Source organism: Malaclemys terrapin, chromosome 6 (genome assembly GCF_027887155.1).
Source record: "Malaclemys terrapin pileata isolate rMalTer1 chromosome 6, rMalTer1.hap1, whole genome shotgun sequence".
Classification (NCBI taxonomy): Eukaryota; Metazoa; Chordata; order Testudines; family Emydidae; genus Malaclemys; species Malaclemys terrapin.
The window spans coordinates 84640391-84656482 of record NC_071510.1 but is presented as its reverse complement, the minus strand read 5'-3'; the positions used below and the strand labels follow the sequence as shown (position 1 = coordinate 84656482).

At 40.8% G+C, this 16092-nt stretch overlaps 1 protein-coding gene across 2 annotated transcripts in view; it reads right to left on the bottom strand.

Moving 5' to 3' along the window:
* Positions 1–493: 493 nt before the first annotated feature.
* The window catches only part of MCCC2 (methylcrotonyl-CoA carboxylase subunit 2), an 82270-nt gene continuing 66671 nt past the window's right edge, over positions 494–16092 (bottom strand). Inside the window, exons 16-17 of one of the 2 annotated variants that reach the window (XM_054032413.1) lie at positions 10827–10912; positions 494–905 (exon numbers count right to left, since the gene is read on the bottom strand). In XM_054032413.1, the coding sequence (XP_053888388.1) occupies positions 788–905; positions 10827–10912 (204 nt within the window). In that variant the 3' untranslated portion in view covers positions 494–787. The remainder of the gene's footprint in view (positions 906–10826; positions 10913–16092) is intronic. The other variant, XM_054032414.1, reaches the window with a different exon arrangement.

Below are 16092 nucleotides of genomic sequence, written 5' to 3'. Positions count from 1 at the left end.
CTCAGGCTGGTGGGTCAGGCACACTCAGTGATACCCCAGTTCCAGATGGCGCCCGGGGGGAAACCCGTCACAGAGGGGTCTTAGGCACCTGAGAAAGTGGTCCAGTTTTCAAAAGTGCTGAGCATCAACAACCCCCACTGACACCAATATGCCTTTGCTAGCTCTCCCAACAAGTTTAATACAGCTTGGCTAGCATCCATCAGATTCACTGTTAATTGTTTTAATTTCAGGTGATAATACAGAAAAGTAATGTATGTTGGGGGAAAAGACAACAGAGAAAGACCAGAATGCCAATGATTAATAGGTACGCAATATACAATTTCATGCTGTCTTGCGCCCATTGGCTGTCTTCACTGTAATGCTCTTCGCAGAAAAGCAGAATATGTGGCAGTTGGGGGAGGTGGTTTGTCTGACTGCAAGAGTAACTTCTACGTTTTGTAGGTAAAATGTGGATTTAAAAGGAGCAAACACAGAGAAACACCAGAAACAGAACTCATTTCATGGATGTAATTTTAATGGTTAAGAGATCATAGCAGTGATTCTCTGACAAACAGATCTAGCTTAATGCTGATAGTTACAATTTATTCACCCAAATGCAAAATTCAGTATTACAGAAATGATGTATGCACTGATCCCAGGCGATATTAAAAAAAAATACTTAAGCATGAAAGTATGAAAATTGTTATATCAAAAATCTAAATGTACGAACTCCTCAGAATTACCTGTGTACATTTAATCTTTAATCTTAATTAAAAATGTACAAGGGTGTTCTGAAAAGTCATTTAGATCACATCCTGAAAACTCCAAATTCTGTCCTCTTGGTGGGTGCATTTAGTGCTGCACTAAGACTCAGACCCAAAACAAGTCTTGTATCAGCGGGGTCAATAATTCCATCGTCCCATAATCTGAAATTAGACCAAACAAGAAAAGAAGAATTATATAAACAGTTTACAAGAGATAGGCCTTCAGCCACACAGAAGTAAATAAATATTTCTATTGGAGGGAGTGGATAAAAAAAGGGCCAAATTCTGATTTAAGACAATTGAGCTACTTCGTATTTATGCTGATACAACAAAGCAAAATTTCGTGCCTACTTTTTTATTATTTCTATAATTTGTCTTCTAGATTTAACTATACAGTTCAAAATAAATGACTAGAATAATCTCTACCTACTTTAAATGGGATTATTCATACTATTTTTTTAGTATGAAAATGGCATCCTAAATTCAAGAGAAAATTTTTTTATGAGAAATAAATGGAAAAGATCCCAATGTCATGAAAATGGCTCCCCATCCTGTTGGTAACTATATTCTAAAAAGTAAATTAACATCATTAATAAACGTTATTTGGCTTATCTTAGCTGTCAACTCAAGATGTTTAGTTATGAAAGCATAAGGATTTAAAGTGCTGGAGTATATTTTTTATGGACTGCCAACAATTATTTCACTAATCTTCTTTACTGAAGTCTATTTCTAAACAGTTGTAAATTAATCTGTGCCATAGTGAAGTCCCTGAAAGCAATGAATTCATAAAGCTATGCCACAGTAACAAAAAAACACCTCTGAATTCCAAACAACTAACCTCCCAATTGACAGGCACTTCTGCACCTGCTTAATATTAAGCATGCAAGCAATTGAAGTTAAGCACACGTGGGACTGTTTGCAGGCTCAGCGCCAAAAGAGTTCCATCCCGCTAAAATTAACTCCATAGCAAAAATTCTAAACGTCCTAAAAATTGTATATGTTGTACAACTACCTTCCCTAGGCACTTTGTTTAGAACCAGATGCTGAAGTCCTATTGCAGCTAAAGTCCCATTTAAATCAATGTGAATTTTAACCAGCTGAGGGACTGCAACACAACATGAAATATCTAAAAAAAAAAGTAAAAAAAAAAAAATTTCCTTCCCCATGCCCAAAGAGAGCAACTTATTTTGCAATCTTTTCTGAGATTATTACATTGTTGTCATGTCTGACAATTTTATTCTGTGTCTTTAAAATTACTGCTCTGCTTTTGGTAAATTAGTTTTTGAAAGTGATGATCCTTTCATGTTATTTTAAAACAATGGGTAGTCAACACTGAATTTTTAATCAAGAACAAAAATATTCTTCCCTTCTGGCTAAAGTTTCAAGTTGTCAATTTTATATTGTTTGAGGATTAGTTTGGGTTTTTTTAAATCAAATTACACAGGAAAGAAAACATTTAGCACACTTACCTCAAAACAAAAGAAGAGAATAAAGAGAACTGCATAGTGTATGTAAATAAGTATTCATGAGTCTTAGTCACCAATAGAAGTTTGCAACAATTTTGTAAATTTGTTTTAGTTTAGCATTTGTTGTTAGCATCACTTTCACCAAGTCACAGCAAATAATTTTTAAAATAGCTAATTACATTTTCTCTATTACAACTTGGGTACACTCAAAACAGGATATCCAGAAACTCACTTCTCCTAGGATGCTCCCAAGAATCAAACTACACCACCTCTACCCCGATATAACGCTGTCCTCGGGAGCAAAAAAATCTTACCGCGTTATAGGTGTTATATCGAACTTGCTTTGATCCGCCGGAGTGCACGGCCCCGCCCCGCCGGAGCACTGCTTTACTGCGTTATATCCGAATTCGTGTTATATCAGGGTAGAGGTGTATATTAAAACCAACAAACCTATTAGTTAACCTTTTCCCTTCTCTGGATTTTCCAGTCTGTATCCTGTCCTCTCTCTGTTTGTCTCTATGGGTACATCTACATAATAGCAAGTCTCAGAACCCAGGTCAACTGACTCGTGCTCACAGGGCTCATGCTAAGGGACTAAAAATAGCTCCTTAGGGAGGAGCCCAGGTTCTGAAATCTGGAGAGGGAGGCAGGGCCTCTGAGCCCAGCCCTCAGCCGGAGCAGTAATATTTACATTGCTTTTTTTTATCCCTGTAGCACAAGCTCCATGAGCCTGAGTCAGTTAACCTGGGCTCTGAGACTAGCTTCCCTGGCATTTTTGTTTGGTTGCTTTTTTTGCCATGTAGATGTACCCTCTGGCTCCTATCCCCCAATGAGAGCTGCTAGCAGGCACTCTTACACCCACATGGAGTCACACTAGCAGATCCTGTTGCAGGATAGCAACACACAGTCTGTGCTTATGTGCTGGATAGCATAATACATGTTGTCAGCACTTAGGATGTGATTCAGGAAAGCATCCCTATTCAGGAAAGCACTTAAGCACACACTTATGTCCTACTAAATTTGACAGAGTGTAAGCACAAGATTGGAGCTAAGTATGTGATTAAGTGCTTTTCTAAATTGGGGCTTTTAATAATAATCATTCATTAATTACAACCTTTTGGTGTATTTTAACAATAATATTACATTGAAAAATTAAGTGCTCAAATTAGGTGCTTTTTCTCCTTAAGCCACAGCAGTGAAACACAAAACAAAAGTATAATTAGAAAACTCTTGCACTCAGAAGAGCTAGAGGACCAATCGAACTCCCACTGAAGTCAATAGGACTAGTGTTTCTATTGACTTTAATGGAAGTTATGTCAGGCCTTAAACTCTTCAGGAATAATGAGTATGTCCCATATCTATGCATAAAACCCCAGTTTAAGAAAATGTCAGTGGGATCACTGTCTAAGATATACATGGCCAACATTTTGTAACATCAGAGAATACATGTTACCAAGAACACTTCAGCAGTTTTCACTACAAATTTCACATAAAAATGCATTCATAGAATCATAGAATATCAGGTTTGGAAGGGAACTCAGGAGATCATCTTGTCCAACCCCCTGCTCAAAGCAGGCCCAATCCCCAGACAGATTTTTGCCCCAGATCCCTAAATGGCCCCCTCAAGGATTGAATTCACAACCCTGGGTTTAGCAGACCAATGCACAAACCACTGAGCTATCATTATTTTTATTACCCATTAGAATCAGATTTAGTTTTGATCAGCTTAATTTCTTGGCACAATGGAATAATCGTTGGGATATCTCAGTGAACCAGTTTCATGAGATCAAACCCTCAGTCACCCTGCTCCTCATAATCTTAAAAGGGTAATAAAAATTAACTATTTATAGTGATTTATCTTTGTTCTAAGTGTGATTTCATTTCAATTTTCTGATAGTTACATGTTTGTTTGGTCCTTCTGGAAGGGACCTGCAGTATTCAGATCTACCTCACTATTTGGTGTAATGATTTTTCAATCTCCTTTAGTAAAACATCAAAATTGAATGAAATATTTCAAATCCATTAAAGATGTTTAATGTAACTGTATTTTTGTGGGATAAGTTATATTAAGAAAGTGTTGCTGGCCCAAAGCAATTAACCTCAGAAGTTCAGCCTTATAAAAGGCTATTGCTGTAGTAAAGACCTTTCAAAACTTTACACACCTTTTCTTTTTTTAATAGAATACTTGTTTTTTGTAATGACAAACTAGCTTTTATTGACAGCCTCAAAGATTTTACACTGTATAAGGTAAAGATTGCTTTCAAGGTCACCACTACCTTCTGCTTTTCTTTGTTTAAAGAAAACTGTCTTCTGTATTGGGACATAACATTAAACATCCTATTAAAAACCCAATGCTAGAACATGAATCACATCTATGTTCATAAAATATTCAGAACAGGGACTCTGAGTAAAAGAAACAAACAGACCAGAAAAGAAAATGGCCCATGTAATTTGTTACAACGTAAACTGATTAAACTCCATTTGGAAACCTGTAAGCAGATTAATATAGCTCATTAAAAAGGGAGCTGGCTAACGACTCTCGTTAATTAAGACTGTTCAGAGTGAAAGGTTCTATTCAGACAATTGATTAAAATTTGATTATAAAATACAACTAAGGGGAAGTACATTGACATCCTGAAGATAACAAATGATAATTTATAAGCAAAACTGCATATAGGGAAATATGCTTCCATTTTAAGACCATAAAAGCATTTTTCTTCTTTACTTTCAAATTTATTGCTCAAGGGCTTCAAAACCCACAGAAATCAATTGAACACATCCCACTGACTTCAATGGGCTTTGAATCAGGCCCCAAGAGCGTGGACAGAGACTATATAACTTCATACACATTTACCAACAGGACAGCACAAGGTAGATTCAAACACTGCCTGTCTCATGCAGTGATCAAAACGAATACAGACATTATCTCCGCCTACAACCTCCTGTCCCCTTACTGAAGGCATCTTGTTGGTCTGATTAGCACAAAACAAAGCCAGTTTTGGCAGAATCCAGTTTTGATTTCATTACCTGATGCCCAGCACTTGGCTGGGTTGATTCTCACTTGACTACACAGGTGGCAAGACTGATCGCCATGTTTGGAGTCAGGAAGGAATTATCTCCTCCCAGAAAACTGACCATTGCACTGAGGAAGTGGGTTACTTTTCCTTCGTACACTGCAGCATGTGACATTCAGTAAACATATTGTTATGCCTGCATGCAAATTTGTTGGCTAATGGAAGCAAAGTGTCTCTAACCCCTACTTCATGCAGGGGAAACATCCATTTCTGCAGTGCTTGTAATAATTACTCCTGGGGGAATTTTGTGCCACTGCGCGTGCGCAGAATTCATATCCTCTGCAGATTTCTTTGCTTTCCTGCAGGAAAAGGATTTTCTGACAGGGAAGCAAAGGCAAGCTGCAAGAGCGGTCATGCACCCCTCCTTAGCAGCACAAGTACATCGTTTCAGGCACCCAGAGCAGTCAGCGGAGAGGTAAATCACCACAGGGCTGGGGACACCCCAGCCAGTGGCCCCTACCCTGCGCCGGGATCAGCTGACAGTCCCAGCTGAGCTGGAGGTGGGAGAGGACAGGGCTTCCTCTTCCCCTGCAAAGAGTAAATAGGGCTGTGTCAGACCCACCCCCAGAAACCTCCCCCCAGCTGCAGGATGTTCAGCATCCTCCCCTGCTTCCTGCCCCTATCTCTCCTCTGCCACAGGGGGAGGGGTCACTGTACCATGAGTTGCTCCCTCATCTGCCCAACCCCCATGCATCCCGACCTCCCATACCTGGACCCCTCCTGCCAAACCTCACCAGACCCCCCCTCAGCCCTCCATACCCGAACCCCATCCCACTGAACCTCAACCCTTGCACAGCTAGAGCCTCCCTGCAACAAGACCCCCTGCTTCCGGACCCCCACCTCTGCACCCAGACCCCCCCACTGAGCTCCCTTCACTCAAACCCCTACTCTGACAAGCCCCACCCCCATGAGCCCTCACATCCAGACCCCCACCCCACTGACCCGCAACTAGCTGCACCCAGACTCCCACCCCCCAAGCCCCACTCCCACAACACCCAGACCCCTCCACTGAGACTCCCCCTACCCAGACCCCATGCTGAGCTCCAACCACCTTCACCTGGATGCCCCTGTAGAGTCCTATTGCCCCTGTATCTGGAATCCCCACAATGAGCCTCTGTGCATCCAGATTCCTTCATGCCTAGACCACTCACTGACCTGCCTGCACCCAGACTGTCCCTCACAGAACCCTCTCACCCCACACCTGGATCCCCCCACACTGAGCCCCTCCACACTTGGATCCTGCCTTGTTGAGCCTGCCTGCCCCACACCTGGTGCACCTGGCGCAGAGGGGCAGGGGCCCAGGGTATTTCTGGGGCAGGCCCAACAACTGTGCTGTGTCAGGGTCGTGTGCAGCCTCACCACTGAGTCCGTGTCCCGGGGAGGGGAGGGGAAGGACTGCAGGGTGATCTCCCACTTTCATGCAGCCAGTGGCCTGTGATCCCACTGCCATGCTGGACCCTCTGCATTTATTTATTGACAAATAAAACGTGCAGAATTTTAAAATACTGTGCACAGAATTTTTAATTTTTTTGGCACAGAATTCCCTCAGGAGTAAATAATACTTTATATCATTGGTGACTGGACTAGGCCACCAAACTGCAAAAATAGTAGTGTAAAGCTTAGTGTCTTAATCCAGTTTTCCAAACTCTGAGGCTACATCTACACTACGGGGGGGGTGTCGATTTAAGATACGCAAATTCAGCTACGCTATTCGATGTATCGCAGCCGACTTACCCCGCTGTAGGGATGGCGGCAAAATTGACCTCTGCGGCTTCCCGTCGACGGCGCTTGACTCCCACCTCCGCTGGTGGAGTAAGACCATCGATTCGGGGATCGATTGTCGCGTCCCAACGGGACGCGATAAATCGATCCCCGAGAGGTCGATTTCTACCCGCCGATTCCGGTGGGTAGTTTAGACCCAGCCTCAGATCTTACTGAGGAAAATGAAGTGTATGAAGGGAGTAGGCATACAACGACATGATTGGTGGGGACAGGTATGAATACTGGGCACAGTTAGAAGACAACCCTATTAAGGTGCACAATTCTTTCCACAGGAAAAAAAGAATAGGTGGGACTTGAGGGCTCCCAGACCATGTATATTCAGGGTCTTAGACCAGGTCTACACTATAGACTTACATCGGTAGAACTAAGTCGCTCAGGAGTGTGAAAAATCCACATCTCTGAGCAACATCATTCTACTGACCTAACCTCTGGTGTAGACAGCGCTATGTCAGTGGGAGAGCTTCTTCCATCGACATAGCTACCGCCTCTCACGGAAGAGATTAACTATGCTAACAGGAGAAGTTCTCCCATCAATGTAGGAGAGTCTTCACTTAAGCACTACAGTAGTGCAGCTGTACTGATGCAGTGTTTTAAGTGTAGGCCTGCCCTTAGACTGTAAGGTCTTCAGGCCAGAGACTTGTCTTATTTTATGACTGTGAAGCTCCTAGCTCATTTTGGGACAGTGTTTTATTAACAAACAAACAAACTATCTGCCCTCCCTTGACTGAAGAATTAGGTGAAGATTTTTTTTTAAAGGATGCCTAAAGTTAGGTTCCTTGCTGAGTACTCAGCAGCTCCCACTGAAATTAGACCACTTATTTAGGTATCCAAAGATGGGTTTGGGGCCTAAATTTTTCAAAATGACTAGTTATTTTAGGTACCCAAGTTGCAGGAGCCTGCCTTTCAGAAACTGCTGAGCACCCTTTAAGATGTCACAAGCTAGGCACCCAAAAATCACTTGACACCCTTGAGAATGTAAACACACATTTTTTAAAAATGTGGGCCCATGGCTAATATTTAAATCTCTCTCCTTCACATAACTACTGCTCTAAATATTAACAATGAGCTGTGGGCTGTTTGGGGGGAAACTGAGTTGTTTTTTACATCACAACTGTACACATGTTGCATGCCTAATAAATCCAATAATTTTTCAGTCCTCAGTACAAAGAGATTATGAATGAGATTCCAGTGGATATTAACAAAATCAAAGAGTTCATTTTCTCCTGCAGGAGATTATGGATTTGGTTTAAATACAAATACCCTGACTGTAATTTTTTAATGTAATTAGTTCAGTGAAAAATTCTTCTGCTTACAATCCAATCATAAAAAATTAAAATCCTTACTGTATATTTTCTCTCTGCCTGAGGGATAAATCCGAGGCTTTGTAAGAGTGATATAGGGCCAGATCCTCAACTGGTACAAACCAAACTAGCTCTATTGACTTTAATGGAACCACACTGATTTACACTAGCTGAGGACCTGGTCCACAGTCTCTATCTATACTCAGAGCAAATCTTATAAAACTTCAATTGGCTAAAAAATAGATGAAGTGTGCAAGCCATCATGTCACCGATCAATACATATTAGTAATAATTTATGACTTCATAAATAATACCCTAACCTGAGAGTAAAAAAATCCAAACAAAACAGATTGCTTTGTGTCTACATAATTACTAGGAGTTGACATATGGATAGAAACTACTTAAGTATAGGAGCTTAATGCTTACAAACACCTGTTAACATACTTTTATTAAAGTGGTTAAACTGATCACATTTACAATTGTAACAATGCAAATTTACCCCTGCTGACAGAGTGTGTCTGGAATTAAAGAATTCTAAGCATACTCTGTGGATTTACCAAAAGAGAAACTTCTTGCTAACTTTTAGCATAGTCTATATCTTTAGTCAAATGTATTCATTTATTTACTACCATAAGCAAAAGATGAAAATAAATATAATACTTGGGGTCACTGCCATTAAAAATAATTGAGTGTAGGAATCACTGGTGAGAAAAGGGTAGGAGCAAATTACTTGAGTTTTAAGGAGAGATTTGAAGGAAGACACCAGGGGTCACAACATAGGCCCACTACAGCTAGCTAGTTAATCAGAACTTGTAAGACTTAAGGAATAGACAGTTAGATCTTGGAATAATGCTTGTTGTTAACTGTGATGCAATTCTTTTTATAAGCTGTGTACGTTGCCATTAGTGAAATTGAGAACAAGGAGAAGCAGGCAGCATGATGAGAGATAAGGCAAGTCAGGGAAGAGACTACAATGGTACCATATGGCAAAAGAAAGAAAGAGAGAAGGGTGTAGGGAATGGTTAGGAGTAGTGGAAATAGAAACAGAGGCTGGTCTACACCTAAAAATTGGATTGACCTAGCTACGTCACTCACGACTGTGAAAAATTGTGTGCCCTGTGGTGACATATTTGGTCTGCGTAACACCCAGTCTTCCGTTGACTTAGCTACCGCCTCTCGGAGGAGTGGATTACCTATAGTGACGGAAAAATAACCCTACATCACTGTAGCGAATGTCTACGCTGTGGTGTTACAACAGCAAAGCTGCAATGCCATAGCTGTGTCACTACAGCATCTGTAGTGTAGACATAGCCAGAGATATAAGGAAAAATGATGTAGTATTTTGTAAGTAAAGACAAAGAACTTGAATTTGATAGCATAAGGGTAAGGAACCCTTTAGAAGGATTCATGGGAGGACTGATGTGATCAGAAGATGATTTTCCTGTCAGCATTTTGAACAGACCTGAGTGATGAGAGGCATGGGAGGGCGACGAAAATGATTTACAATAATAAATGCAACAGAAGATCAACACATGCACAAAATTTTAGTGGTGGCATCAGTAAAGAATTTGGTAACATCAAAATAGTAGTATCAGTCATTATCAAGACGCTAAATATGGAGTTAGAAGTGGAGAGAAGTGTCAAAAATGTCAGAAGGTTGCAGTATATATGCTCACTATAAAACGAAAAGAGAACACATTATTTATATTTTAATGGTATGTGCCCTACTCCAGAATAGCGTGCCCATATACTTGATCACCTCACCTCAAGGAAGCTATAAAAAGGAATTAAAAAGAACCCAAGAAGGAGGACAAATAGTAACATGCTGAGGTTTACATGAAAAGTAAGGTTGCAAAGACTATGATCATTTAACCTGTAAGGGCATTTGACTTAAAAGGGATTTAACTGAGGTATTCAAAATATATAAACCCAACCTTTATAACCTTTTGAAAAAGGAAGCATACTTTGAATTATTAAAGCAACGTCCCTTTACCCAGTGCACAAATAACCCGTGGACGGTCATATATACACAAATACAAAATTGGACACTGAAAAAAGTGGGTAAGTTTATCATCCTTGATGTTTATAGCTCTACAAGCTACAACCATGATATGAGAAATCAAATGTCATGCTTCATAGGATACTATGACCAGCTGCAGGAATCTGTAAAGAATCTCCCTCTCCACCACATCCCCACGTACACAGCGGTACACAACTAACTTGCTGCATTCTGGAAACATCCGCCTTCCTTTAAGGCATCAGGTACTGGCTGCTGTCAGAAACAAGATAGATGGAACCATAGTTTGGATTGCATAGTACCTGTGGACACTGAACAAAACCTTTGTTCCAGATTGTTTAAAACTGTATGTAACTGGTCTGTTGTTCAGCATTAAGATCTAAAAGGTGTTAACACATTCTGGTTATATCATCAAGTTCTGGGAATAGTCATTTATATGTTACCTTGCACTGGAATAATAAGGGTTTCCCTCCTCTTCAAACCTCCTAATGATTGGCTCCTTCAAAGCTGCTTCATCTGCCTCAGATAACTGTAGGGAATAAAGCAAGTAACTGAACACTGTCTATACAAGAAATTCTTCAAAATACCTACTTACACAATGACATCAAATCCCCACCTCAAACAACAGCCAAGAAGTGACTTGCTAGACTATCTCCAGAGACAAAGTCTTTTATTGGACCAACTACTGTTGGTGAGAGAGACAAGCTTTCGAGCCAAACACAGCTCTTCTTCAGATCTGGGAAAGTTACTCAGAGCATCACAGCTAAATGCTAGATGGAACAGATTGTTAGGCCAAAGTAATTAGCACATACAAAAATAGGGGGTTAGTGGGTTACAAATTGTTGTAATAAGCCATAAATCCAGTGTCTCTGTTCAGTCCATGATTTTTAGAGTCTAGCGGAGTTATGAATTTAAGCTCCCAGGCTCATCTTTTGAAAGTGTTGTGCAGGTTTCTTTTGAGGATGAGAATGGATAGGTAAGATATAGAGTGATCACTTTGTGAAAAAAGTGTTCACCCCTGGGTGATAGGGTGTTTTTGTTTTTTATCATTTTCCTGTGTGAGTTCATTAGACAGCATAGTGATTGACTCATTTAACCACATAGTTGATATTGGGACATTTAGGTATACCGCATATTGTAATTGGCATGTGTAGAATCCATGGATCTTGAAAGGTGTGTTGTGGGGGGTACTGATCATTGTAGCAGTGGAAATATGTCTACAAGTTTTTCATCTGTTGTTCTGGCCGGGTCTGGTGCCGCTTTGAATTGGTGCGTCCTAGTCTGTGGGGAGCTTGCATCTGATTATGAGCTTGGAGAAGTTGGGGGGCTGTTTGAAGGCCAGAAGGGGGGGGGGGGGAGTTCAGCAAAGATTTCTTTCAGGATGTGATCCCCATTGAGTATGGGTTGTAGTTTGATGATACCCATATGAGTTACAGTATGGGGTGAGAAGTGACAACTATAGGTAGGAGGTTGGAAGGAGTGGTGGTGTCCACAACCCACAGAACACCACCTCTGGGAGAAACCATGGCACCATACCCAACAGATGGACACTAAACGACACCCAAACTTCATCACTTTATCAAGACTACCACTCACTGGAGCTGAATTATCTCTACTCTCTAAGGCCTTGGCTACACTTGCAAGTTACAGCACTGTAAAGCCTCCCCCAGTGCTGTAACTCACTCCCCGTCCAAACTGGCAGGGCACGTACAGCGCTGTATCTCCCTGGGTACACCGCTGCAGGTACTCCACATCTCCGAGAGGAATAATAGCTGCAGCGGAGTGGCTACGACTCACGGGTGTGAGTGTAAACGCTTACAGCGCTGAAATAATCACCTTGTCAAGTGGCCAATCCTCTCCATTGTTGGGACCGGCTGAAGGAATGCGTAAGTGCCGGTTTCAAAGCTCGTACCACAGAGAAAAGCAAACAGTTTGCAGCTTACTTTGAGTGAGTAAATGAATGAGCAGGGGGCCGGGAGTTTGGAACTTGCAAAATAGAGAGCTGACATGCTCCAAAAAGCACTCTCTCTTCCCCCACACTCCCTGTCACAATCCACCCCACCCCCCTGTTTTGAAAAGCACGTTGCAGCCACATGAATGCTGGGATAGCTGCTCATAATGCACCGCTCCCAACACAGCTGCAAATGTGGCAAGTGTGGCCACACCACTGCGCTGGTAGCTGTCAGTGTGGACAGACTGCAGCGCTTTTCCCTACTCAGCTGTACGAAGATAGGTTTACCTCACAGCGCTGTACAGCTGCAAGTGTAGCCAAGGCCTAAGGGACTGTACTTCTGCCCCACTATTTATTTTTGTGTTGGATGGCTGTCAGTGGGAGTGGGGTGAGGTCAGTTGTTCTGGATTTCTTGCATGATTTCCAGGTAACAGTCTTGGATTTTTTCCTCAAGTGTGTCCTATGACTGTAGAGGTACTAACAGGCCACTCTACCTTGAATAGCCCCTTAGAATATGTGCTAACTACTTATGCTAAAGAATCTGTTCCCCCTTTCATGTAGCTGCGATGCTTGTACCTTTCCCAGACCTGAAGAAGAGCTGTGTGTAAGAATATAAGAACTGCCATACTGGGTCAAACCAAAGGATCATCTAGCCCAGTATCCAGTGGCCAATGCCAGGTGCCTCAGAGGGAATGAACAGAACAGGTAATCATCAAGTGATCCATCCTCTGTTTCCCATTCCCAGCTTCTGGCAAACAGGCTATGGACACCATCCTTGCCCATCCTGGCTAATAGCCATTGATGGACCTATCCTCCATGAACTTATCTAGTTCTTTTTTGAACCTCGTTACAGTCTTGGCCTTCACAACATCCTCTGGCAAGGCATTCCACAGGTTGACTGTGCGTTGTGTGAAAAAATACTTCCTTTTGTTTGTTTTAAACCTGCTGCCTATTAATTTCATTTGGTGACCCCTAGTTCTTGTGTTATGAGAAGGAGTAAATAACACTTCCTTATTTACTTTCTCCACACCAATCATGATTTTATAGACCTCAATCACATCCCCTCTTAGTGTGGCTCGAAAGCCTATTGCTCACACCAACAGAAATTGATTCAATAAAAATCATTACCTCACCCACCTTCTCTCTCTAATATCCTAGGACCAACACGGCTATAATCACACTGCATAAACCATCTCCAGGCATTTTTCACCTTGCTCCACCCACAAGTCTCAATTTAGTGTATCAAGTGACATGCATTAAAATTAAAACAGGCACCTTGACAATTTTTGGGTAGAAAAGGATAAAACAACTCTATCCTAATGCATGTCAAAAAGGTCTAATAAAATCTCCATTTTCAGTTGCTTATTAGTCATGTATTTAAGAGTTTTTAAGTGCTGTAATTTGAGATTAGCTATTTTAAAATTATTTAGACTATTTTTGAAATGATAAATATAGTAAAATAAACCAGGTTTTGGACTTCTCTTTCAGCTGAGATTCTGCTTTAAGCCAGAATTTCCTAACCCTCCTAACCTTGGGCTGTTCCAGACACAATGTAATTTAAACAGCCCTGGAAGCCTAAATTATGGCAACCTCCCATACTGCAGTCCCAATATACCCCTGCTATCCCAGTATCCCGCCTACACCAGAGCTTGTGAGGGGATGCTTGGCAGGCAGCTTTACAGCTGTCATCTGCATGCGTGTAGTGGGGAAATCCTCCCTCGCCAATCCAGGTCTTTTAGTCTGTGACTGCAGACCTTTCGCATGGTCTAAAGGGACTAGAACGGAAGGAGGATTTCACACCCCCTTTTTTTAAATCTTTAATTAAATATAAATAGGCTAAATTCTCAGCTGTCACAAATTGGTGTTGCTTCCTCAACTTCCGTTAATGGGACTATTCCTACATTTAAAGTTAAGCATGTATTTAAGTTCTTTGTTGGATCAGCTGAGAATCTGGAACAACATTATTTTAAAAAAAATAAAACAAATTTTGAAAGCCATTACTTTGAAAAGTAAACAAAACACATCGTGCTTATGTTAATATTTTGATCATTTATTTATTTTCTTATATATATTTGCTTCTGTCAATACACAATATTTTATTTCTCTTAAGCCCAACACTGCTGGAGTTCATTGCCTGTGAAATTAAGGGTAAGGATGAACCTAGCCACTTCCAGAAAGACCTTAAGATGCACTTCTTTGGCCAGATGGTCTCAAATGACTGAAATCCTGATCCAACAAAGCACTTATGCATTTGGTTAACTTTAAGCACGTGAGCAGTCCCATTAAAGTCAATGGTCCAGATTCTCTGCTGGCCTGAGCCTCGTGTAATCATTTGCACCAATGAAACTCAAGCACATGCTTTGCTGAACTGGGGTGCCTGTCCTGGTTGCCTAGCTGACTGATATACTACAGTTTTTGATCTCTTACTGTCATCTTGATATTCTTAATTTAAGCTTTGTAAGGCAACTACAGTATTTGGCAGCAAATAAATGCTAATAAATACAAAGTTCTGGCTTTCCTTAACTATAACCACAAAAACATAAAATGACACTTATATCATGTCTCATTTGAGGTTCTGAAAACATTTTACAAACTAACTTTAATTCAGTATCACAACTTCTCTTCATGGTATTATCTCTATTCTACAGATTGAGGAAAACGAGGCAAAGAGAGAGGAAGGATGAATTTCACTCTACCCATATACAGCCCAAGTATTCAGGCTATACGCAATTGGAATGCTAAGCAGATGGGGAGATAAAATCCACAAGCCTCGTTATCCTAATTGTTATTCACAATAAAAAACTCTGAGTATCAATATTACAATAAAAACACTTTAATGCAAAATATTAGTTTAATACATAATAAGGAAAATGTTCATAGCCAATGACAATGTCCATTTTCTGTTTCATTATTAATATTGAGTTTCTACATTTGACTCCAAACTATTCTGTAATCCACTGAAACAGATCATTTCACAACTAAGGATGTATTCAGTTTCCATGGCAACTATAGATGTCTCCCATTTCGTGTTAGTGATCAAGATGCCCTGACATAACCATAAGAAATATCATATAAAAACAGTCACAAGTTATGTTTTCTAATTCCTTTGCCTATTTATTAAATCAAAACAATTAAAGGCTTATTTAAATACCACAAATTTCAAATGAAAATGGTGAAATCAGCCACTGCAAACATAATTGGAAAAAGACACTCTGTGCTCTCAGATATTCCTCTAATTGCCCACACAAGGGGAATCTCCAAATGCTAAGCTGAGGCAGGGCTGAGGATCTGGCCCTAGGGCCCAAAGAGATAGAAAACCTGAAAAAAAAATTTTTTTAAGTAATTGTCTCCTAAGCCAGTGGTAACAGGGCAAGTCACTTGCTATATGGAAGATGCAAGCACTAGCATTTCATGAACACCTCCTGCTAGTCAAACCAGTGAGCAGCATTAACAGAAGCCTTAAACTGTTAAGTGTCAGATTCATAGATTCCAAAGCCAGACAGGCCCATTGTGATAATCTTGTCTGACTTCCTGTATAAATCAGGTCATAGAACTTCCCCAAAATAATCCCTGGAGCAGACCTTTTAGAAAAACATCCTATCTTGATTTAAAAATTATCAGTGATGGAGAACCCACCACAACTCTTGGTAAATTGTTCCAATGGTTAATTACCTTCACTGTTCATAGATTCATAGATTATAGGACTGGAAGGGACCTCGAGAGGTCATCGAGTCCAGTCCCCTGCCCGCATGGCAGGA